Here is a 24,590-nt window from a genome sequence, read left to right as displayed (position 1 = left end):
CCTATTGTGGCTGTATAGCAAAATACCACAGAGTGGTTTTAACAACAGAAATTTACTTTTTCACATTTCTGGAGACTGTGTCCTCAGATAAGATTTCCTCAGTACACATGGAGAGACAGCAAGCTCTTTGGTGGTTTTTCTCCTTATCAGGATAGCAATCCTGTCAGATTAGGGCCCACTTTTATGACTTCATTTGCCCTTCTTATTTCCTTTGAGGCCCCATCTTAGCTATACTAAGAGGACAACAGTTTCAGCACATGAATTTAGGGAGGGAGATGGGGACACGAACAGTCCATAATCAGCAGGAAAAATAAACCTGGCACATCCAGGAACTGAAAGGGGGTATTGTGGTTCAAGCATCCTGAATAAGAAGAAAGACCTGAGATGAGGGCCAGGAAATTCATGGTATAGGCTTGGAAGGTGTGTAGAGTTTATTCACAGTGCAGTGGGACACTACTAAAGACGCTACTGAAATGACATGGTTGTGTGTACACTTGAAGAGACAGTCCTGACTACTTCATGGAAAGGAGTTTTAAAGGAATGAGCATAAAAGCAAATAGAGTGATGATAAAGTTATTAGAGAATTTAGGAAAAACTAGGCATGGTGACACATGCCTATAATTCCAGCTACTCAAGAGGCTATGGCACAACGATCCCAAGTTCAAGGCCAGCCTCAGCAATTTAGCAAAGTCCTGTCTCAAAAATAAAACAATAAAAAAGGACTGGCTAGTTCAGTAGTAGAGCACCCTGGGTTCAATCCCTAGTACTGGGGGAAAAAAAGAATTTAGGAAGGGATGATCTAGAGTTTTTTAGCAGCCTTGAAATTTAAGACCAACGATTCAAGACCAGAGATTCATTCTAACTCCAGTCAACACTGCTCTCTGATACCTTTTACTGCTAGTTATACTTGGTACAAAGAAAGAAAAGGGTAAGTGATAGAACCCACTCAGCATTGGAGGTTTTGCCAGCTGATGGGATGAACAAACTGGAGCACAGACCAGTTAAGAGGTCAGGTCTCTAAAAGACCACACCTATGCATGTACGCGCGCACACACACACACACACACACACACACACACACACACACACAGGAGAACCCAAATCTTATTCCCAGTCCCATGATTTCCCACTGAACAGTGATCACCATCTGGCCATGACCAGAAAACTGAACTGGCAATAAAAATGTTCCATGAGAGATTACCAAGGTAATGTGGTATGATAGACATGAAATTTCTTATCACTTTAAAGATTCAATAACAAGGGCTTGAGGTGTGGCTCAGTGGTAAAGTGCTTACCTAGCATGTACACGGTGGAGATCAATCCCCAGTACCACCAAAAAAAAAGAAGAAGAAGAAAACACAGCTAAATATTTATTCATTGAGCATAAGAAATAGTATAGCTAGTGCTTGTCCCAGTTTTCTTAGTCTTTTTGTCTTTTGGAAGAAATCTTGCATGAGTAGCATAGCCTCAAGTTGGTGGAAAGCACTTCTTCTCAGCCAGATTTTTCCTTCTTGTTTTGAATGTTGAAAAACTGAAAGGATTCCTGAACCAGGCTGTGAACTACAGCTGAGGACAGGACAGGCCCTGAGGGAAAGCACCAGCTCCTCCGAACTCAGTCCAGCCTGTTGCCACAGCAGGTATTCTTTTAGCTGTGGGTAAACTGATCATTAGTGAAAAGTGAGATAGGAAAGTATCTCTCCCAGAGAGTTCTACACTACCTAGTACCTGGCTCATGTCTATAGGAAGTTTTGACTTCAGAAAATTGATTATTTTAAGTGTTCAGGTGGATCTTTTAGTCCCTTGCTAAAAGCATAGTGTTTGCATTAGGAAACATTCCCTTTCTTCCAACCAGACTTATTTTCAAAGGTTGATCTACACATTGATTTGATCTTAATTATCTATCGTGATAGGCTAATTCATATTTTATTATGAACTTACATTTTAAAAAGCAATAAATTAGGTGTTGGAGATATCCTTGCAGAAAGAGTATTTTAGCTTTGGCAGGAGTTAATTTAAGACCTGAAGACCTTGCAAAAGAGTTCCAAAATGGAAGGACAAATTTTGTCAAATGATGAAAATCTAGAGTGCTAAATTACTTCTGGCCAGAATTTCTAGCCTGTTTTAGAAAAGAGATTAAGATTGATTGTCCTCTTGTGTTGATTAGTTTGTGAACATAGCAATTAACTAAAATGAGAGTTAATGAAGGACCTTTGCTCCTGAGGTTACCAGGCCATCTCTCTAGGACTATTTCTCATTAAAGGGAAATCACCATCTGCTTTCTAATTGCTTATTTTATTTCATTTTGGATTTGTTAACATGAAAATGTAAGTTTCCATTTAACTCACATTAATCAGTTTCTGTATTGTATGGGATTCTATGTCACGATATCAAACCAGACTGAAAAGACTTCATATTCTAATGGTGGTGCTCAATAAACATTTGCATGCAACTTTATGACCATGCAATGCTTCAGAACCATTTCTCTCTCTCTCTCTCTCTCTCTCTCTCTCTCTCTCTCTCTCTCTCTCTCTCTCTCTCTCTCTCTCTCTCTCCCTCTCTCTCTCTCTCTCTCCCCGCCCCTGCCACCTTTCTGGGAATTGAACCCAAGGGCACTTTACTGAGCTACATCCCCAGCCCTTTTTATTTTTTATTTTGACACAGACTCTCACTAAGTTGCTGAGACTGGCCTTGAACTTGCAATCCTCCTGCCTCAGCCTCCTAAGCTTCTGGGCTATCTACCTTGTTCGATATCATTGTGCCTTTGAGAATACAGAGGCAGAGAAAGAGAAATTAATAACAAACCATCCAGAGTCTTGACTAAAATACAAGGCTTCCTAATCCAGGTCTTGTCCTTTCCTAGCAACATGCTGTTTCTCCTAATCATATTCCTCCTCTTATGCAGTGCTTCTCAACAATAGGATCACCTGGGGATTTTGTAAGAAATGTGGTTGTCAGGACCTTCTTCAATCCTATTAAGTCAAAATCTCAGTGGGTAGTTCTAGGCATCTGTTTCTTAAAGGCTCCCCTAGTTTCATTTATCTTAACCTTTCTCTTCTTTCCTAACCCTCAAGGTCCTGCTCATACCAGAGAAAAGAGTTTATTTCAGAGTTTAATAGAATAAATTATTATCACCAGTTTTGTAGTGATGAGCATGCTGATTTCTAAGGACTTCTACCTCCCACCTTTTTTATTCTTTTTTTTTTTTTTTTTTTTTTTTTGTGGTGCAGGGGATTGAATCCAGGGCCTTGTGCTTGCAAGGCAAGCACTCTACCAACTGAGCTATATCCCATCCCCCAAGTACTTTCTTTCTTCCCATTTATCATAACAATCCTGCTTGGGAAATGAATCCTCATTTTTCAGATGAAAAGTTCTCAACCTTATTTGCCAGAAATCACACACTATCTGAAGAGGTATACAGGATACAAGTCCAAGGACTGTCCATAATCATCCTACTAATGATTCTATTTGTTGCCACTTCCTATTCTCTATGGTTTGAATAAGCAGAAGGTTTTAGGGAAGTTAAAAACTGGTGTCAGCAGACTCCAACCTAAAGCTCTTAGGGAGATAGTTAGAAAAGAAAGTTATGGAAGCAGATGGTGAAGGACCTTAAATCCTAGGCTAAGAAGTTTAAGAGTTTATTCAGTTACCCTGGGAAATCACTGAGATTTTGTGAGCAGGAGAGATGAAGATATTAAGAAAATGATGTTTCAGAAAGATTAGATACTTGTAGAAATATAAGCAACAGAAATGGTATAATTTCCCCTGCTGCTAGGCCACAATTGAAGAGAAGTCTGGTGTTTACAGTAGGGACATGCTTTAGGAAGCAGGAGATTGAACAAAGGTTAGATGATAAGATTGGTGGAGGTATGTTATATAAGGAGGAAAGAAGGAGACTATTTTATCTTTTCAGTGGGCCATAAAGGAAACTTGGGCAATTGCATTGACTCCTAGTGGATGGATTTGCTATGACTGATTTAAAAGACAGAGCCAGGGAATCATCTATTACAACATGTCCTCCATAGCCTGTCAGCACTGGATAGATACCTAGCTTTACAGTTGACTTCACATGAAGCCAAATTTTCCTTACCCCTTTTCTCATCTATTCCAACTACATTTTAGTTTTTAAAACAACTTTATTGAGATATAATTTATATACCATAAAAGTCATCTATTTTAGGTGTACAGTTGAGTGATTCTTAGCAAATGCAGAGTTACACAGTCATCACTGCCATCCAGTTTCAGAACATTTCCATCACCCCAGAAAGATCCCTCATGCTAGTTTTCAGTCAGTCTTCATTTCTGCCCTAGCCTTAGGCAAACGGAAGTGAGCTTTCAACCTCTGTAGGTTTGCCTGTTATGGACATTTCATATAAATGCAGTCATATAGTAATGTCGTCTTTTTCCATCTGGCTTCTTTTACTTAGCATAATGTTTTTAAGGTTTTTCCATGTTGATGTTTATACTGATAGTTTATCTTTTTATTGCTGAGTAGTAAATATAGATATATTGTGTATAGATATAGTACATTTTGTTAATCCATTTACCAGCTGGTGAACAATTGAATTGTTTCCATTGAAGGACTTTTCTGAAAAATTCTGCTATGAACATTTACATATAAATCTTTATATCAACCTTTGTTTTCATTTCTTTTGAGAAGAGTCCTAGGAGTGAAATAGCTGGATAATATGGTATATTTATGTTTATCTTTTTTTTTTTAGTTGTAGATGACACAATACCTTTATTTTTTATTTATTTATTTTTATGTGGTGCTCAAGATTGAAACCAGTGCATCACACTTGCTAGGCAAGTGCTTTACCACTGAGCCATAACCCCAGCCCTATTTATGTTTAACTTTTTAAACTGCCAAACTGTTTTCAAAAATGACTCTACCATTTTACTTTTCCACATGAATGTATGAAAATTCCAGTTTCTCCACATCCTCAGCAACACTTGTTATTGTCTCTTTTTTTGGCGGGGGGAGGTGCAGGGGGTACCGGGGATTGAACTCAGGGGCACTCAGTCACTGAGCCACATCTCCAGCCCTATTCTGTATTTCATTTAGAGATAGGGTCTCACTAAGTTGCTTAGTACCTTGCCTGTTCCTGAGGCTGACGTTGAACTCATGATCCTCCTGCCTTAGCCTCCTGAGCCTTAGGGATCACAGGCATGTGCCGTTGCTCCTGGCTTGTCTCTCTTTTTCATTATCATCATTCTAATAGGTGTGGTATATCATTGTGGTTTTAATTTGCATTTTCCCAATGACCAATGATGTTGAGAATCATTTCATGTCCTAATCAGTCATATCAGCCATTCATTTATCTTGTCTAGTAAAATATCTATTCAAAACTTTTTTTTCTCCTTTTTTTGCCATGCTGGGGATAGAACTCTGGGCCTTGCCCTTGCTAGGTAAGTGGTCTACCACTGAGCTACACCCCTAGTCTCAAATCTTCTTTTAAATCAAGTTATTGGTCTTCTCATTAGGTTGTAAGAATTCTGTTTTTATTATTTTTAAAAATGTGTTCTAATCAGTTATACATGACAGTAGAATGTGTTTTAACACCTTGTACACAAATGGGGCACAACTCCTCATTCCTCTGGCTATACATGGTGCAAAGGCAATTAGTCATGTAATCATACATGTATATAGGGTTATAATGTCCATCTCATTCCACCATTGTTCCCATCTCACATCCCCTCCCCTCCCCTCACTCTCCTCTGTCCAATTCAAAGTTCCTCTATTCTTCCCTACTCCCACAGCACACACCAATTATGGAGCACCATCTAACCATCAGGGAAAACATTTGGTCTTTGGATTTTGGGGTTTGGCTTATTTTGCTTAGCGTGATATTCCAGGTATAAGTCTATAAAATGAGTGATTTGCAAATATTTTCTCCCAGTCTGTGATTTGTCTGTTTTCTCAGTATTTTGAAGCACAAATTTTTAAAATTTTGATGAAGTCTAATTTATCATTTTTTTTCTTTTATGGATTGTACTGTAGGTGTGTTATGTAAGAGTTCTTGGTTCATTCAATACTGTGAAGATTTTCTCCTGTTTTCTTCTAAAATTTTGTCAACTGCTTTTAGTTTTGAAAGAGTTCACTTAACAACTTCTTAATGTTAAGTTCATTTTTATACAACTTAAAGAAGTGCCTCTACTGTCTGCAAACTGCTATTAATCTCATCTTTTTAAATCACTAGAGCCCAGTTTCATCTAAGTCCATCTTTCCAAAGGTAGATAGATAACTATTTGTTGAACAGTTGCCCACAGAAGATAACTCTTTCATTGCTTATATCCCCTACCTTCCTTGTGTCAGTAAAAACCCTCTGTTGCCAAACCTAAGAGGATAGTTCCTTTTGACTACTATGTCTGCAGTTTACATCACCTGCCAGCAAATTATACATAAGCTATATAGCCTTGTAGTCTGAACAACCCAACTTGCAGCAAGCATGTCCTTTCAATTTTCATTTTAACATCCAAAAAGCTCACGTTATAGTCTTACCCTAGTTTTTTTTCTAATGGTCCTCTGGATTTTTACTAAAATAGTTACCAAGAAATAAGAATTTTGAAACTGGCATCATCTTTTCTTTAAGGAGGCCTATCTATTTAAATTATAAGCACCATAAAATCAAAGCCCATATCCAATGCAATTTTATTTCTCTCACTGTTCTTGGCATAGTGCTGAGTGGTTAGTAAATGCTCAATAAATATTTTTTATTATATCTATATAATAAAGTTCAAGTGTTATATATTTAGATTTAATAGTGACATAATGTGATTTGTATTCCACTGTTTTTCTTAGTCATCAAATGATAGCCACTCAATTCAGATTGTTCTCTCTGTTCCCAAATAATTCTCAGCATAAGTAGTCTAGTCGGGAACTATAGTATTTAATGTTTCACAAAAAAAAATGGCTAGCAAACATTAGAGATTGTTTTTCAAAGTGAGAAATATTTCCTCTACCATGTCTTTTCTGTTTTAGGAATTTGGGGGCAGTGGGCAGGGGATACTGGGATTGAACCTAGAGGTATTTAATCACTGAGTCACATCCTTAGCCTTTTTTTTTTTTTATTTTGAGACAGGGTCTTGCTTAGTTGCTTAGGGCCACACTAAATTACTGAGGCTAGCCTCAAACTTGTGATCCTCCTGCCTCAACCTCCTAGATTGCTGGGATTACAGGCATGTACCACCATGCCTGGCGAGTTATTGTTTAATGGGTAAGGAGTTCCCATTTGGAAAGTTCCAGTTTCTGGAGATGGATGGTGGTGATGGCTGCCCAATACTGTGAATATACTTAATGCCACTGAATTGTACACTTAAAATGGTTTAAGTGGTAACTTTTGCTTATCTTAACACATACACAAGACATGCTAAACCTTCTTTACTATTCTTATTAAGTATGGATTTATTTAGGGGATAACACAGAGGACTGAGTTATTAAAAGGATTTTTGAAGTTAAAAGGCTAATATAAAATTCCTTAAACAGGCTGGGCGTGGTGTCACACTCCTATAATCCCAGTGATTCGGGAGGTTGAGGCAGGAGTTTCACAAGGTCAAGGCCAGCCTCAGCAATTTAGTGAGGCTCTAAGCAACTAAATGAGAACCTGTCTCAAAATAAAAAATATGAAGAGCCAGGCACAATGGTACATGCCTGTAATCCCAGCAGCTCAGGAGACTGAGGCAGGAGGATTAAGAGTTCAAAGCTAGCCCCAACAAAATCAAGGTGCTAAGCAATTCAGTGAGACCCTGTCTCTAAATAAAATACAAAATAGGGCTGGCTATGTGGCTCAGTGGTTATGGGTTCAGTTCCTGGTGCCAAAAAATAAAAACAATAACTCCCCATTCACTGTCTCGCCAGCCCCTAGCAACCATCATTCTACTTTCTGTCTCTATGAATTCTAGGTACTTCATGTAAGTATAACCATATAGTTTTACCCTTTGGTGACTGGCTTATTTCACTTGGCATAATGTCTTCAAGGCCCATCCACGTTGTAGCATGTGATACACACACACACAGGATGTTGTTTATCCGTTTATCATCAGTGGACACTTGGGTTGCTTTCATTTGTGTGCATATCTTTTGATGGAGGAGAAGGGATAATGGTGCCGATGTACCCATCTGTAAGCAGTGATGATTGTAGAACCTGTGCTCTAGTGACCTTCTCCTCTGTGGGGTTCATTTTAACCAAGTGCTTACATTGAGTACCATAATACAGCATCCATAAAAGCAATGTGCCCTAGCTCTGGGCACTCCACATCACAGTCAGGGAAATGATCGCAAGGTATAAAATGTAGACCTTGCATTTCACTGTCAAAACTTGTGGCATTTGGTACATAGTAGGTACTCCATAAATATTTGAATGAATGCATGAATACAGATGCACTATTGCCAGAGTGCATACTATATAATTTCATTCATAAAGTTCAAAAGTAGATAAAATTAAACTGTTTCTGTTTAAGGATGCATAAATAGGTAGCATGCTATTTAGAGGGGGGAAAAAAGGCAAGGAAATGAATCTTCTAAAAGTCATAATAGGGTTATACTGGGCATGCAAGTAGGGGTAGAACTTCTGATTGGGAAGGGGCACTTTGTGGGGAGGGAAAGAAGCTTCCAGAATACTGACAACAATTGTCTCTTCCTTGACCTGAATGGAGATTCTTTGAGTGTTCATTTTACAACAATTTGTTAAGTTGTAATTTTGTATTTTATGCACTTTTCAATATGGTCATCATGTTTTACAATAATAATTTTAAGTTCTCTGATTCTCAGGATGAAAAATTATAAAAGTTCATGTAACATAATTGTATTTACCATATTTTAGCTCTCTATTTGATAAAATGAAAGATATAGCAAGCCTAGTTTGGAGAGTACCAGGAAAGAACTATGGATTGTCTGCATTAAGGTTACCTTCTCTCTGAGTTCCTGATGCGGTTTCCTGGCCTCTATGGTTTGGGGAAATGGAAATTCAAAGAGAAGCAGCATTAAGTTGAAGCTAGTCAACATCTGCCATCCATTAAAGACCTGAGGCTTCATTAAAAATGTCTTCAACATTCCCCAGTGTTTCCACTTCTTGGAACTGTTTTCATTTCCATCACAGCTTGGTATGTGAGAAATGAGGAAAAGGCAAATGGGACAGCTCTTCCTCCTGTAAAGGAACTCCCAGTAGCTATTTATACAACTTCTTTCACCTGAGCCATCATAGAAAGGAGAATTAAGGGGCTGGGGATGTTGCTCAGTGGCAGAGCACCGGCCTACAATGTTCAATCCCTAGCACTACAAGGGGGAAAAAAAAAGTAGAGTTAAGATGAGCAAACTTTGAACAGATTTTGAAAAGAATTATATTTCATTAGTAGCTTCTAAATTGAAATAATGAACAGCTTCCCCAGTGCTTGGGTTTTGCTAAATACTGAAATCATCCCTTATACATTGCTAACTTTGGTGATTCTTTAATTAGCTTAAGCCTCAGAAAGCTTAGCTGGCTTGCGAGCAACTACTCAAATGAAAGTCCTGGCTCTGATATTACTTCTTAAGATGTATAACAGATCAAGTGGCTACAGCCCACTTAGGAAGTGTCATAATAGATAGTGTGACTAACTGGAAAGCATAGTTAGAAGTATTTTAATTAAAGATATCCAGCCAACACCACAAGCAGCTTTATGTCACATTTTACATGTGAGGGGAAGCAGTTAGCTAGTTGACTTTTTTCAGGGTTAGATTCTAAAATTTTGTTCCCCTATTATGTACAAATTTGACATTTTTTGACTAATAATTTATTCAGTCTCTGATGACATGAGCACAGATGTCTGCCTTAAAGCCATGAATAGCTGCCTAGCTTTCTGCTATGTGCTGCTTTTTACTTCAGGTCCTGTCTTACCTTGCTGTCTCTCCTTGTAGGGTCTGACATTTCAAGAGGTGGAGAACTTCTTTACTTTCCTAAAGAATATTAATGATGTGGACACTGCATTGAGCTTTTACCATATGGCTGGAGCATCTCTTGATAAAGGTAATTAAACCCAAAAGTTTTCTCTTGAAAGTATAATTGTCGAATCTGCAATCTACTAGGTGACTGCCCCTCCTTAGCAATAAAATGCCAGATTTTCTTAACATTGTCTTTTGATTCATTTTGTTTTGTTGGCACTATATAAGCCTTGCATTTCACCTTGAGATGCCAAACTCAGCAAATACATTTCATTGTGTGAAATGCTGTAGTCAGGGCAGATGCCCATCTTTAAATGATTAGCCTTGAAAATAGGCATTTAAGCAGAAGCACAATGCATGAAACTGCAGAACTTCTCTCATCTGAGCTGGAGTCACAGCATACATAATGAGAAGCTAAAGTCGTTCTGCAATTCAGTTTATGTCTTTGATGAGAAGGAGTGATTGGTTTATTTCTTATATTAAAGATTCTAAAGATAAAATCATGACTCAAAATAGGACCCCCTGTTGGCTTATTTCATGTAGATTCAGTTACAATTTATACAGGCAGTGTGAAAGAGTAGAGAAATTGAAATCACAGTTTTTCCTTTTATATTTTATTGTGACATTTTTCAAACTTTCAGAGCAGTCAGGATAATTATTTGAAGAATATCCTTATATCCAGTTCAATTAACATTTTATTCTATTGGCTTGATCATGTATCCATGCATATCTTCATCCCTCTAGATATTCATCAATCTTTTATTTTTTGATACAAAGTAAGTTGTAGGTATAAGAATGTTTCACTCCTATTAACGCAGGTTCAGTGCTTGTTAAAATTCCTTCTTGCCCCTTCACAGTCAGTTCTGCCCCCACTTACCAAGAGGCAACCTTTATTCTATGTATTTTCCCATCATAGATTAATATTGCTTGTTCTAGAACATCATACAGTGTACACTCCTGCAATTTCAATGTTTTTAAGCTCCATCTATGTCATTGTACATATCAGTAGTTAAATCCTTTTTTTATGAGGGGTAGTAATCCATTAACCACAGTTCATCTTTCTTCTCTCTCTCTGGACACTTTGACTATTCCCGTGTTTGTTGGTTTTTTTTTTTTTTTTTTTTTTTTTTTTTTTTTTTTTTTGCGGTGCTGGGGTTTGAACCCAGGGCCTTGTGCTTCTGAGGCAAGCACTCTACCAACTGAGCTACACCCCCTGCCCATTCCCAGTTTTTGACGATATTCATTATATAAAGCTGTTTTGAGCATTCTTGCACAGGTTTTTTTGAGAACATGTATTTTCATTTGTCTTGGGTAAATACCTGCCTATAAGTGGAATTGCTGGGTACAAGGGCAGGTAACTATTTAGTCTGTATAAAATGAAAACATGGCTGTCTAGTTCACCTTCACCATTGATTGAAAAGGTGCTCCATTGGTTTGCTTTGACACATTCCACAAAAATCAAATGACCATTTAAATGTGAGTCTATGTCAGGACTCTATATTCTCCAACATTTATCCATGTGTCTCTCTGTACATTCACTTGATTACTGTAACTTTATAGAAAGTGTTGAGGTGTCTTGTAAACACTCTCAACCTTGTTCTTCCTTTTCCAGATTGCTGTGGGTATTCTAGGTTCCTTTGTATTACCATATAAATTTTAAAATCAGCTGGTCACCTTCTGTGATATGAAAAGTTTTTAGTCTTTAGTTTTAGTTTTTAGTTTTTTATTATTTTCTCAAATTTTATGTATACTGAAATGATTATATGACTTTTCTCCTTTATTCTCTTAGAATGATAGATAACATTACTTGTCCCTTAAAGCCCTGAAATAAACCTAACTTTTCCAGAAGCTTTTCCAGAAGCTAGATTGATTTGCTAACATTTTTTAAATATTGAGGGATGTTGGTCAATAATTTTCTTTTCTTGTGATGCCTTTTCAGGTTTTGTATCAGAATATACTGACCTCATAAAATGATTTAGGGACTTTTTCTTCTCTATTTTCAGAAAGGGCTTGGATAAGGTCCGGGGTATAGCTCAATGGTAGAGCACTTGCCTAGCATGCATGGAGGCCCTGGGTTTGATTCCCACCACCACAAAAATAAAAGAAAGAAAGAAAAGAACTTGTGTAAGATTCACGTTCTTTCTTTCTGAATTATTTGGTAGAATTCACCAGTGAAACTATCGGTGCCTAAAGTTTTTCTTCTGGGAAGGTTTTATCATTTAATTCTTTTTTTAATATTCTTTTTAGTTATAGATGGACAAAATACCTTTCTTTTATTTGTTTTTATGTGGTGCTGAGGATGAACTCCAGTTCCTCACATGTGCCAGGCAAGCCACCACTGAACTACAACCCTAGCCCCTTAATTCTTTAATAAATATGTAGGTCTTCAGAGTTTGTATTTTATCTTGTGTGAATGTTTCAAGTTGTGGTTTTGGGTTTTTTTGTTACTTGTTTGTTTGTTGGTTTGGTGTAGGGGTGGAGGGGAGGATACTTGAAATTGAACCTAGGGATGCTTTACCACTAACTACATCCCCAGTCTTAGTGAGAAAGGGTCTCACTAAGTTGCTAAGGCTGACCTCAAACTTGAGATCCTTCTGCTTCAACCTCCTGACTTGCTATAATTACAGGGATGTACCACCGTGCCTGGATGTGTCTTTTTTGTTTGTTTTCGTGTTTGTTTTTGCAAAGCTGGGAATTGAACCCAGGACCTCAAGTGCGCTAGGCACACACTCTGCCACTGAGCTACGTTCCCAGCCAGCCCCACAAGTTTTAAGGAATTTGCCCTTTTTATCTGTTATTGAACTCATTGACATAAGATTGTTAATAATATTTCATTAGTATCCCTTTGTTGGTAGAATCTAGAGCTCCCTCTTTCACCCTACCTTTGGTAAATTATTGTGTGTGTGTGTGTGTGTGTGTGTGTGTGTGTGTAGATTGAATCTCAGGCCTAACATATGCAGAGCAAGCACTCTACCACTGAGCTACATCCCCAGCCTGGGGTTTAGCACTTTTATTAGTCTTTTCAGAAAAACCAGTTTTTTACTTCGTTGATTTTCTCTATGGTTTCTTGTCTATTTTTTAATTTCTGTTCATATCTTTGTTATTTCCTTCCTTCTGCTTTATTTCAGCATGAATTATTTTGTTTTCCTTTTTATAGCTGTTTAAGATAGAACCTTAACCTACATTTTCTAAGATAAGCCTTAAAGGTATAAATTTCTCTCCCTCCTAAACACTGTTTTTATCTATATCCCACAAACTTGGATGTGTTTATATTTTTATCATCCTATTTAAAATATCTTCTGATTTTCCTTGTAATTTCTCTGGTATACTCATGATTATCTAAAGGTATGTTAACTTGCAAATATTTGGGGGATTTTTTTCCCAGATACATTGTAATTTAATTTCATTGTGGCCAGAGAACACATTCTGTAAAATTTCATTTCCTTAAGGTTTATTGAGATTTGTTTAATGGCTCAGTATATGGTCAGGTTTTTTTTTTTTTTTATTAAGAATGTTCTCCCTTTATCTTTCATGATACAACTGCTGAAGTCTGTTTTGCCTGACATATTAGCATAATTACCTTAAGTGCAGATTGTTTGCATAATATATATTTTTCTATTTAAGTTCAGCCTATCTTTAAAAGTATATCTCTTCTAGATGGCATATAGTTGGGTCTAGTGGCCTTTAGCACTTAATATTTTAGTGGTTTCTCCAGAAATTATATTATAACTTTTCATGGTTTACTTAGAGTTAATATTGGTACCACTCCAAGTAAAATATAAGAATCCTGAAGTCTTACAGTTCTACTTATCACACTCTGTCTTTTATGCTGTAACTGTCATTTATATTTTATCTGTGTATATTATAATCTCTAATACAATATGAGGGCTTTTGCTTTCAACAGTTTTATATATATATATTTATATATATATATTTATATATAAATATATATATATTTATATATATATTATATATATATATATATATTTTTTTTTTTTTTTTTTTTTTTTTTTTTTTTTTTTGGTGGCGCTAGGGATTGAACCCAGGGCCTTGTGCTTGCACGGCTAGCACTCTACCAACTGAGCTCTCTCCCCAGCCCCAACAGTTATATTTTTAAGAAATTAAGAGAAAAGATTGTCTTTAATATTTATGCACATATTTACCATTTTGAGTGCTTTTCATTTATTACTGAATATTCAAATTTTTAATCTGTTCTGAAGAAAGCCTGAAGAACTTTATCATTTGGGGCAGTGCAGATCTATTAGCAATAAATTCTCTTCATTTTTGGTTTATATGAATATGTCTTTATTTCATCATTAGGTACTGAGTAAATATTTTTAAATCTCTCCAAAGCACTGAGAGGTTTTTTAAGCACAGTCTTCCCTATTCAGCATTTTTAAATTAATTCCTTAAGATTTTCTGATAGAAGATCATGACTTTTAATTATATGTGAAATCTAAAAGAAGTCCAATTTGCCAGGCGCGGTGGCACACGCCTATAATCCCAGTGACTCAGGAGGCTGAGGCAGGAGGATCATGAGTTCAAAGCCAGCCTCAGCAAAAGCGAGGTGAGACCCTGTCTCTAAATAAAATACAAAATATTTTGGGTTGTGGCTCAGTGGTTGAGTGCTCCTGAGTTCAATCCCCAGTACTGCCCTCCCCCCACCAAAAAAATGTCCCACTCACAAAAGCAATGTTAGAATGATGGTTGCCAGGGGCTTCAGGAGTGAGGTAAATTGGGAGACACTGATCAAAGGGTACAAAGTTTTAGTGATTCTGGATTAATTAATTCTAGAGAGCTAATGTATTAAATCATTACTAAAATTAGTAATATTGTATTATATACTTGGAGTTTACCAAGAGAGTCAATTTTAAGTGTTTCTTACCACACATGTACACAAAAAGGTAAACATGTGAAGTGATGGAAATGTTCATTAGCTTGACTGTGGTAATTATTTCACAGTTTATACATGTTAAAACATGTTGGAACTGGGGATATAGCTCAGTGGTACAGTACTTGCCTAATATGCCGAAAGCTCTGAATTCAATCTGCAGTACTGCATAAAATCAAAATTACATTCTATACCTGAAATACAATTTTTATTTATTAATTTTGCCTCAATGAAGCTGGAAAAAATTAAGATCATTCCTTCCTCAGTATAATTTCACTTTGTACTTTCTAATCCAGATGGCTTTAATTTCATTTTATTGATTCACAAACATTTTTAAAATAGCATTTGTTTAAAATAGTATCTCCTCTGAACATTGTAGAATCTTTTAGAGAAAAAAGGTGATGTGTAGATTAAGGGGAAGGCATTACCAGGTCCTTTCTCCAGAATAGCCTGGTTATGCTCTGTTTCACAAAACAGGATTAGACAGCATTTTCAGATTCAAAAATTTAAGAATTGAAGTCATCCATTACTATTAAAATAGAATTAATAAGCTTTTCTTTACTTTTTATACTTTTTTTTTTTTTGGAAGAGCCCAACTAAAGCCAACAGCACTACTTTAAAGAACAGCTATATAGGATGAATCACTATTTGTGTTAAAATTATAGGGTGTACAAAATAGAATGATTCAGGGTAGTGGTAGCAAAGAGAAATGTAACCTAGTGATTAAAAAAAAAAAAAGGGAAAGTGTTTCTGAGTTAGGCCATTTACTGAAACATTTAGTTTCTGCATACTCCTTATATACTCTGTGCCTCATTATCTTCACTAACAGAGGCAGTAGTGAAGGAGTGAAGTAGGTACAAATTGCAGAAATACCTGACATGCAAAAGTACATTTGGCTATGAGATTTTTGATGTTTTGCCATTTGCTTGGACTCCTTTTTAATCTAACACTGACTTCCCTGTGTGTATAACGATAGATATCTAGGGGAAGCTGGCTTAGAGCCTTGCTAAGTGAGAGGGAGAATCCGTGTGTATTTGTTTCCTAGGACTGCTATGACAGATGGCCACAAACTCAGTATTTACCTTTGTGTGTGTGTGTGTGTGTGTGTGTGTGTGTGTGTAGTATTGAACCTAGAGCCTCTCACATACTAGGCAAGTGCTCTACCACTGAGATACATCCTCAGCCACAAACTCAGTGACTTAAAATAATGCAAATTTGTTTTCTCACAGTTCATAGTTCTAAAGGCAGGAAATCTGAAATTAAGATGTGGCAGAGCCACACTCCCTCCAAGACTGTAAGGGAGCATCCTTCCTTGTCTCTTCCAAGTTTCTGCTGGCTCTAGATGTTCCTTGGCTTGCAGCTGCATGTCTCTAATCTCTGCTTCTCTCTTCATGGTTTCCCTTCTTCTTTAAAAGTCTTTCTTCTGTGTATCTTATAAGGACACTTGTCACTGGATTTAGAGCCCAGCTGGGTAATCCAGGATGATCTCATCTCAAAATCCTTAATTATATCTGCAAAGATTCTATTTCTGAACAAAGTCATATCCACAGGTTCCAGGGGCTATCTTTGTGGGGGCTGCCATTCAATCCAGTGTAACAACCAGGAATTTAAAATTACCCCTATATAGTCTACAAAAAAATGTGAATTTAATTTGCATGAAATATTTGTATGTATCTTGTTTAAAAAGCTTAAGTTTTTTAGAAACCTAATTATTATAAACTTTTTTTCTGTAGTGCTGGGGCTTGAACCATATTGAGCCACATTGGTCTTCCTTTTATATTCTAAATTTACCAAGTGCATTCCCTCCTTAAGACCTTTGTTCTGGCTGTTCCTTGTACCTCAAGTGTTCTTTCTCAAGTTCTACGTGTTTGGCTACTTGTTAATTCAGGTCTTGCATAAATCACTTCCTCATAAAGACATTCCCACTCCAAAGTAACTTTATCACCCTGTATCATAACATAGTATTTTTTCTTTATCATAGCATTTATCACTCATATACTTATGTGTTTAATCTGTCATCCCTTATAAGAATGCTTATCTCTCTTGTTCATGGCAATATTCTGTTTGCCTGGAACATCCCCTAGGATATAGTAGGCACTAAAGAAATAAATGGTCAGTGAGTGAATGAGTGAACATGTTGATATCTTAAATGCTAATAAATACCCCCCATAGTAGATCCATAGAACAAACTTGTGCTGTGAATCCATTGTGTCCTTCTTTAATCCCTCTCTTTAGACTTGACATCTATCTCACTTCTTCTATGTGAAATAGATGCTACTATCAGTGATGTTAACTGTTCATGTGCTGACTGTGCCTGGGAAGACAAGTGCGTGTTCAGTGTCCTTTTCAAGTCCTTTCCCTCTGCCAGATATGCTTCCTCCCAACCTCAAATGATGGGTGTTGAACTGAAGGGCACCCTACCAGTGACCCACATCCTCAGCCCCTTTTATTTTTAAGACAGGGTTTCATTAAGTTACCCAGGCTGACCTTTAACTTATGATCCTCCTGCTTTACCCTCGAAAGTGACTGGAATTACAAGCATGCACCACCATGCCCAGCCCAGATGTGCCTTTTACTGGCTCTCCCTGAACTCTGCCCTAGTTCTTTGCTCTTAGGCCTCCCTGATTCTGATAGCCATACTAGTGTTTTTTCCACTGGTTTGAACTCCATATGAATTACAGGCATCTCTTTCTCCAAAGAACTATAGAATTTGACTGCTGAGATGAATCTTAGGTGAGAGGAAGAAAAGTGTAGTGGTTATAGAACGCAGGCTCAGAACCAGGTGCAGTGGTGCACACTTGTAACCCCAGTTACTCAGGAGGCTGAGGCAGGAGGATTGCACTGTAGAGGCTAGCTTGGGCAACAGAGCAAGACCTTGTTTCAAAATATTCTTTAAAAAGATTGGGGTGGTTACTTCAGTGGTATACACTTGCCTGTAGAGGCCTTGGGTTCAATTCCCAGGAATTGTCACAGGAAAAGAAAAAAAAGAGAATGCAGGCTCTGAGATCATGTTACCTAGATTTAAGTCTTGGCTCCATCAGTCAGGTAGCTTTGGCATTTTCTGAATTTAGATTCTGTGTTTTTAAAATAAGGATAAAAATACCCACCTCTTAGAGTTGTGAGAATAAATCCATATAAAGAACTTAACCTTGTGCCCCTCGGGCAGTGAATATTTAATAAAAGTCAGCTGTTACCATTTAAGTTGATAACATAAACAAAACTAAGTATGGCTCCTCCAGTTATTCAGCAGCAGCTGTGCTAGGCACAGGGTTCTGCCCTCAAGAAACTCACTGTCTAATTGGGGGGGAAAGAGAGAGAAGTGTATAGCAGTTCCAATTGGTGTGGTAAGTACTGATTAGCCATAGGAGGATCTAGAAACTGAGAAGTGGAGCCCTGGCACAAAGCAGAGGTGGAGACCGGAGTACTTTTTGTCTGGCTTCTGCTCTCAGTCTAGTTGCTCTCAGACTCAGCTGTCTTCATTTTTTCCCAAAAGGTTAAGACCTTCAAAAAATGGTACCTCTTTGAGGCTCTGGTACTGTCTTTTCCTTGACTAGTTGAGAGCTTATAAACCAGTCTTTAAACATAAGTAAGCACAGAATATCCCAAACAACATTATGAAGAACATCTTCTACTGCAATGTGTTAATGGTTCTGTAGTTTTTAAAAGAAAAGTGTTCCTTGGTTAGAATAAGCTTGGAAAATGCCAGAATTATACAGAATTTCTTCCTGCAGCACTACTCCCACAAGCTTTAAATATGCATTATTAATCTCCAAAAGAAGGCTATAGTTTCCAAACTTGATTTACTCTAAAATATTTTTAACACCTTACCGAGTTAATGTTCCTCTAAACAATAAGAGATCCAGACAGGTAGCAGCTGCATGTTTACCATAATGGAGCATGATCCAGTCCCTAAAATTGGAAATTTCACTGAGGCAGTTTCTTAGTTCTGCATGGCCACTGTGATAATGGTGTCTTAGTTAAGAAGGAATTGACCTTGGTGAATTCTGACCTCTTAAAGAGAGAACCTTTCTCCGTGAAATATTGTGTTTCCACTGTAGGTCATCTCTTTTGTTTAGCACTCAAGAGGAACCAATTCTATTGCTCATTCGTACACATACTAGGCATAAAATTAGATATATTACCTCTCACAGACTGTCTAAATTATCTGTCTGCTAAAAAAGGTAATGGGAAATTGAACACGACTCTTTCCCCAACAGCTTCCTATGATGAAGTAGTTAAAAATTATTTGAGCTGGAGCTTGAGAGTGAGCTATGGTCTGTAAATCTCAGAGCATTCCTATTTCTGCCAAGAGAGTAAAAGGTTTCCAGGTACAGTAATGCCTAGTGTAAAGCATCTCAGACTAGTATAGATTCAGTAAACTTGTGGGTCTCGTTTTGTCCCCTGTGTACTTTGAACTAAATAAAACAAGTAAAGTCCGTGCCTTTGCTATCCATGCCCCAGCATGATTCCGCTTAGATTGGAATTTGTAATTTATAACTTAGCTGTCCTTAATTCTTTACATTCTATATGCACAGTTTACCTTGTTGTCTAATAAGCCAAAGAAATAAGCAATAGCAGAATGCTCTCTGAAACCCCAATGTTCATTTTTTTTGTTTGTTTAAGTATCAGTCTCACTATTAAATGATTCCAGTTCTTTTCTCTCTGAGGAGACTTGGATCACATGGATGACTTTTAAGAACCTTTGTGGCTTTCCATTGCTTTGAATCTTATAATTTAATGAGTTAAACTTTTTTTTCCCCTAGTGCTGGGGGGTCTAACCCAGGGCCTCATACATGCTAGACAAGTGCTCTACCACTGAACTACACCCCCAGTCCTAAAGTAAAAGCCTCAGTCTCTTGGCAGATAGGTTCCTGCAGCTGGTTGGAGGAGTCAGAAATTACTGATAGAGTAGCAGTTTTGAACACATGGCAAACTCCTATATTCTGGACATCCATCTTCAACAGACAAGCTGACACCCCTCCAGAGCACTAAGTATCATGTAACATTCGCCTTTAGAAGCCACTGCACATCTGGAACATAATAACTATCATTTTGAAGTAGCCTCCATGTACCTGCACAATGCTAAGCACTTTATATATAGTATCTCTCTTAATCCTTAAAACCTGAAAGGTTGGCAATATTATCCCTATTTTATGGTGTGTAAATAGAAAAGCAGTGGTAGAGCCAGGATTCAAGCTCAGGTCTCCTTAATCCCAAGTGTGTACATTTCCCACGCCATCATGTTGCCTCTCAGTATGTTCCAAGATTCTGCTGGAGTCTGAAAATCTTTGCTGAAGCACAATCCAGGAGACAGTGCAGGTTCACCATTTTGAGCTGTACTTCTCAGTATCCTAGAGAAGAAAGACACTAAGCTATTTCTCCCCAGTTGCCTTGGGCTAAGAGTTGACCACTGTTAGGGTAAGAAGGAATGTTTTGGAGACAGAGCCCTTCTCCTCAGTCTGGAATATGACATTTTCCCCTGGAGCTGTCCTGTTTGGGAGTATGTTCTCCAGCTCAGACCACCTCTGGCATCTTTAGTGCTCACCTCAAGTGACAGACCTTTGGAGTGGTCTAATCTCACTTCATATTTCATGTGGGAATATCTTAATAGCCACAACTGTGTTCTTAACCTTTCTAACCTCAATACTTTTCCACTGAGAAACCAAAACACAAAAGCCTAAAGTCACTTAATGAAGTCATGCTTCAAGGAAAATTGGTGTCTTTTTAAAGGATGCCACAGTATCATTTAAAGGACATATGTGTATGCTAAGCTGTTCATTTCTCAACATCAAAAAAAACAGGATACAGAAGCAAATATCTCAGCTTCTAATAATCCAGATGTTCGTCACCACCTCTACTCATATGTGTGTTGGTGGTTTATTACACTTAGACATTGCTCTGGAATCTAGCATTTATTGAAAGTTAACTATATGCCAGAAATTGTGCCAAGCATAATTTTTAATTTTTTCATTGATGCATATTAACTATACAGAATGGTGGGTTTCATCGTGGCATATATGTTCATGCCCATGACATCATTTGATCAATTTCACACCCCGCTACTTCCCCTCGCCTTCCCTCTGCCCTCCCCCTAATGCCATAATGGTTTCCCTACCCTAATGGTCTCCCTTCTACTTTGATGAGATCCCTTTTTTTCCCTTTTTTCTCTCTAGTTTCTTTATATGACACTCGCCTTTCTGAGACTGGTATATTTCACTTAACATGAAGCTCTCCATCCAGTTCCATCCATTTACCTAAAAATGACATTATTTCATGATTCTTTATGACTAAATAAAACTTCAGTTTGTATATATGTCCCATTTTCTATATTCATTCATCTGTTGATGGCACGAAGGTTAGTTCCATAACTTGACTACTAGGAATTAATTATGCTGCTATAAACATGGGAATGCATGTATCTCTACAGTGTGCTATTTTCTAATTCTTTTGGATAAATTCTAAGAAGGGGTATAACTCAATCATACAGTAGTTCCATTTTTAGTTTTTTGAGGACCTCCATACTGATTTCCATAGTGACTATACTAACTTACCTTTTCACTGACATTGTATAAGTTTATTTTTCCCTGCATCATCACCAACATTTATTGTTATTTGTATTCTTTAAGGTTCCCATTTTTTAGAATAAGATGGACTTTCAATGTAGGTTTAATTTGCATTTCCCTGATGGTAAAAATTTTGGACATTTTTTTCATATGATTGTTGGCCATTTGTATTTCTTTCAAGAATTGTAACTTAATTTATTTAGGTTTTTTGGTTTGTTTTTGATGTAGAGGCTTGTTTGATTTGTTTATTTGTTTGTTTTGGTGGGGGGTGGGATTACTGGGGATTGAACCCAAGGGTGCGTTACCACTGAATACATCCCCAGCCTGTTTTTTTTGATTGTGAGGCAGGGTCTCACTAAGTTACTGAGCATCTCACTAAGTTGCCCAGGCTGGCCTCATACTTGTGATCCTCCTGCGTCAGCCTCCCAAATTGCTGGAATTACAAGAAGCATGTGCCACCATGCCCAGCTAAGTTTTAGTCTAATTCCTAGGTCTTTGATCCATTTTTTTAGTTGACTTTTGTGCAGGGTCAGTGATAGGGATCTAGTTTCAAAATCTTCTACATATGAATATCCAGTTCTCCCAGCACCATTTCTTTTCTCCTACATTTGTTTTCGACACCCTTGTCAAAAATCAGGTGATGGTATCTGTGTGTTCTATTCTATTCTGTTGGTCTATGTGTCTGTTTTTATGCCAGTACCATGCTGCTTTTGTACCCTGTAGTATAATTTAAAATCGGGTTTTGTGATACCTCCAGCATTGGGGTTTTTTGTTTGGTTGTTTGTTGGTTGGTTTTGTTTTTTTGGGGGGGATCAGAATTGCTTTGGCTACTCTGGGTGTATTGTTCTTCCATATAAATTGTAAGACTTTTTTTCTCATTCTGTGAAGAATTACTGGTATTTTGATGGGGATTGCTCTGGAGCTATAACTCCCTCTTGGTAACACGGCCTTTTTAACAGTATTAATTCTGCCTATCCATAAACATGGCAGGTAATAAGCATAAATTTTGGCTTTATGCTCAAACCTGAGGTTGAATTCATACTACTCACTAGTGACCTTGAACAAATCCCTTAAGGTCTCAAAGTCTCTAGAATGGTGATATTACAATACTTGTTTCAGGGCTATTGTGAAAAATTAAGAAATAATACTATATGAATATATTAGATTGACATTGTAACTATACCCAGCCACCTATACTGGTTTTCAAGCACTAGGTGCTTTCTTCTGCCTACTTATATGGCAACTTCACAGAAAGTTACTTTAAAAAAAAAAAAAAGTGTCCAAGCAGGGTAGCACACACCTATAATCCTAGCAGTTTAGGAGGCTGAGGCAGGAGGATCACAAATTCAAGGCCAGCCTTAGCAAGACTCTAAGCACCTTGGAAAGACCCTGTCTCAAAATAAAAAATAAAAAGGGCTGGGGATGTGATTCAGTGGTTAAGCACTCCTGGGTTCAATCCCTGGTACCAAAAAAAAAAAAATGTGAAGGGGCCTGGAGTTGTGGCCCAGAGATAGAGTTCTTAACATGCCAAAGGCCCTGGGTTCCATCCTCAACACCACAAAAATAAAATGTTTTAAAGATCACCCTAGGGCCAGATAAGGCCTACTTTTGAGGAAATAGTATCTGCAGTCATTTTTTAGATTCTTACAACTTGGAAGTTCTAAGTTTGTAATTATCAATAAGGATTAAAGCTTTTAGCTTCTCTTGTATTTCATCATTATGTAGATATGAACCATGTTTTCTACATCTTTGTGTCCTACTCACACCTAGGTGGTTGTTTCTATATAGTAGATGTTCAATGAAACAAACAAGTGAATTAATTTTAAACATGATCAGATCCCAGAAAGGATGGTGAACTGCTCTAATAGGAGCTTGGAGTGAGGGAGAGAATGGTGGGATTGTAGCACCTTCTCATGTCATTAACTTCCTGTGACACCTTGAACAAGTCACAACTTCCCTAATCTTTTTTTGTTGTTGTAAACAAACGGGATACATGTTGTTTCTCTGTTTGTACATGGAGTAATCATAAATTTACATAGGGTAATGTTGTTTGATTCATTCTGCCATTTTTCTCTCCCCCCCACCCCTCCCACCCCTCTTTTCCCTCTATACAGTCCTTCCTTCCTCCATTCTTGCCACCCTCCCTAACCCTAACCCTAACACTAACCCCTCCCACCCCCCATTATGTGTCATCATCCGCTTATCAGAGAATCATTCGTTCTTTGTTTTTTTTGAGAGTGGCTTATCTCACTTAGCATGATATTCTCCAATTTCATCCATTTGCCTACAAATGCCATAATTTTATCATTCTTTATGGCTGAGTAATATTCCATTGTATATATATATATATATATATATCACAGTTTCTTTATCCATTCATCAGTTGAAGGACATCTAGGTTGGTTCCACAATCTGGCTATTGTGAATTGAGCAGCTATGAACATTGATGTGGCTGCATCTCTGTGTATGCTGATTTTAAGTTCTTTGGGTATAGGCCAAGGAGTGGGATAGCTGGGTCAAATGGTGGTTCCATTCCAAGTTTTCTAAGGAATCTCCACACTGCTTTCCAGAGTGGCTGCACTAATTTGCACCCCCACCAGCAATGTATGAGTGTACCTTTTTCCCCACATCCTTGCCAACACCTGTTGTTGCTTGTATTCTTGATAATTGCCATTCTTATTGAGGTGAGATGGAATCTTAGGGTGGTTTTGATTTGCATTTCTCTTATTACTAGAGATGTTGAACATTTTTTCATATGTTTGTTGATTACTTGTAGATCTTCTGTGAAGTGTCTGTTCATTTCCTTAGCCCATTTGTCGATTGGGTTATTCGTATTCTTGGTGTAGAGTTTTTTGAGTTCTTTATAGAGTCTGGAGATTAGTGCTCTATCTGAAGTATGATTGGCAAAGATTTTCTCCCACTCTGTAGGCTCTTTCTTCGCATTGCTGATAGTTTCCTTTGCTGAGGGAAAGCTTTTTAGTTTGAATCTATCCCAGTTATTGATTCTTGCTTTTATTTCTTGTGCTATGGGAGTCCTGTTGAGGAAGTCTGGTCCTAAGCTGACATGTTGAAGATCTGAACCTACTTTTTCTTCTATAATCTGCAGGGTCTCTGGTTTGATTCTGAGGTCCTTAATCCATTTTGAGTTGAGTTTCGTGCACGGTGAGACATGGGTTTAGTTTCATTCTGTTGCATATGGATTTCCAATTTTCCCAGCACC

The 24,590-nt window shown here is 37.5% G+C and overlaps 1 protein-coding gene and 1 non-coding gene across 7 annotated transcripts in view; one reads left to right on the top strand and one right to left on the bottom strand.

Moving 5' to 3' along the window:
* Nucleotides 1–24,590, top strand: part of Micu1 (mitochondrial calcium uptake 1) — a 202,204-nt gene that overhangs the window by 162,316 nt on the left and 15,298 nt on the right. For all 6 annotated transcript variants that reach the window (XM_047552393.1, XM_047552392.1, XM_047552391.1 and 3 more), the window contains one exon: nt 9,893–10,001. In XM_047552393.1, coding sequence (XP_047408349.1) covers nt 9,893–10,001 — 109 coding nt within the window. The remainder of the gene's footprint in view (nt 1–9,892; nt 10,002–24,590) is intronic.
* On the bottom strand, nt 11,058–11,130 carry Trnal-cag (transfer RNA leucine (anticodon CAG)). The gene has a single exon. It is a non-coding gene; the product is annotated as a tRNA-Leu (tRNA).

Source organism: Sciurus carolinensis, chromosome 5, assembly GCF_902686445.1.
Source record: "Sciurus carolinensis chromosome 5, mSciCar1.2, whole genome shotgun sequence".
Taxonomy (NCBI): Eukaryota; Metazoa; Chordata; class Mammalia; order Rodentia; family Sciuridae; genus Sciurus; species Sciurus carolinensis.
This window is presented reverse-complemented; position numbering and strand designations above follow the sequence as displayed.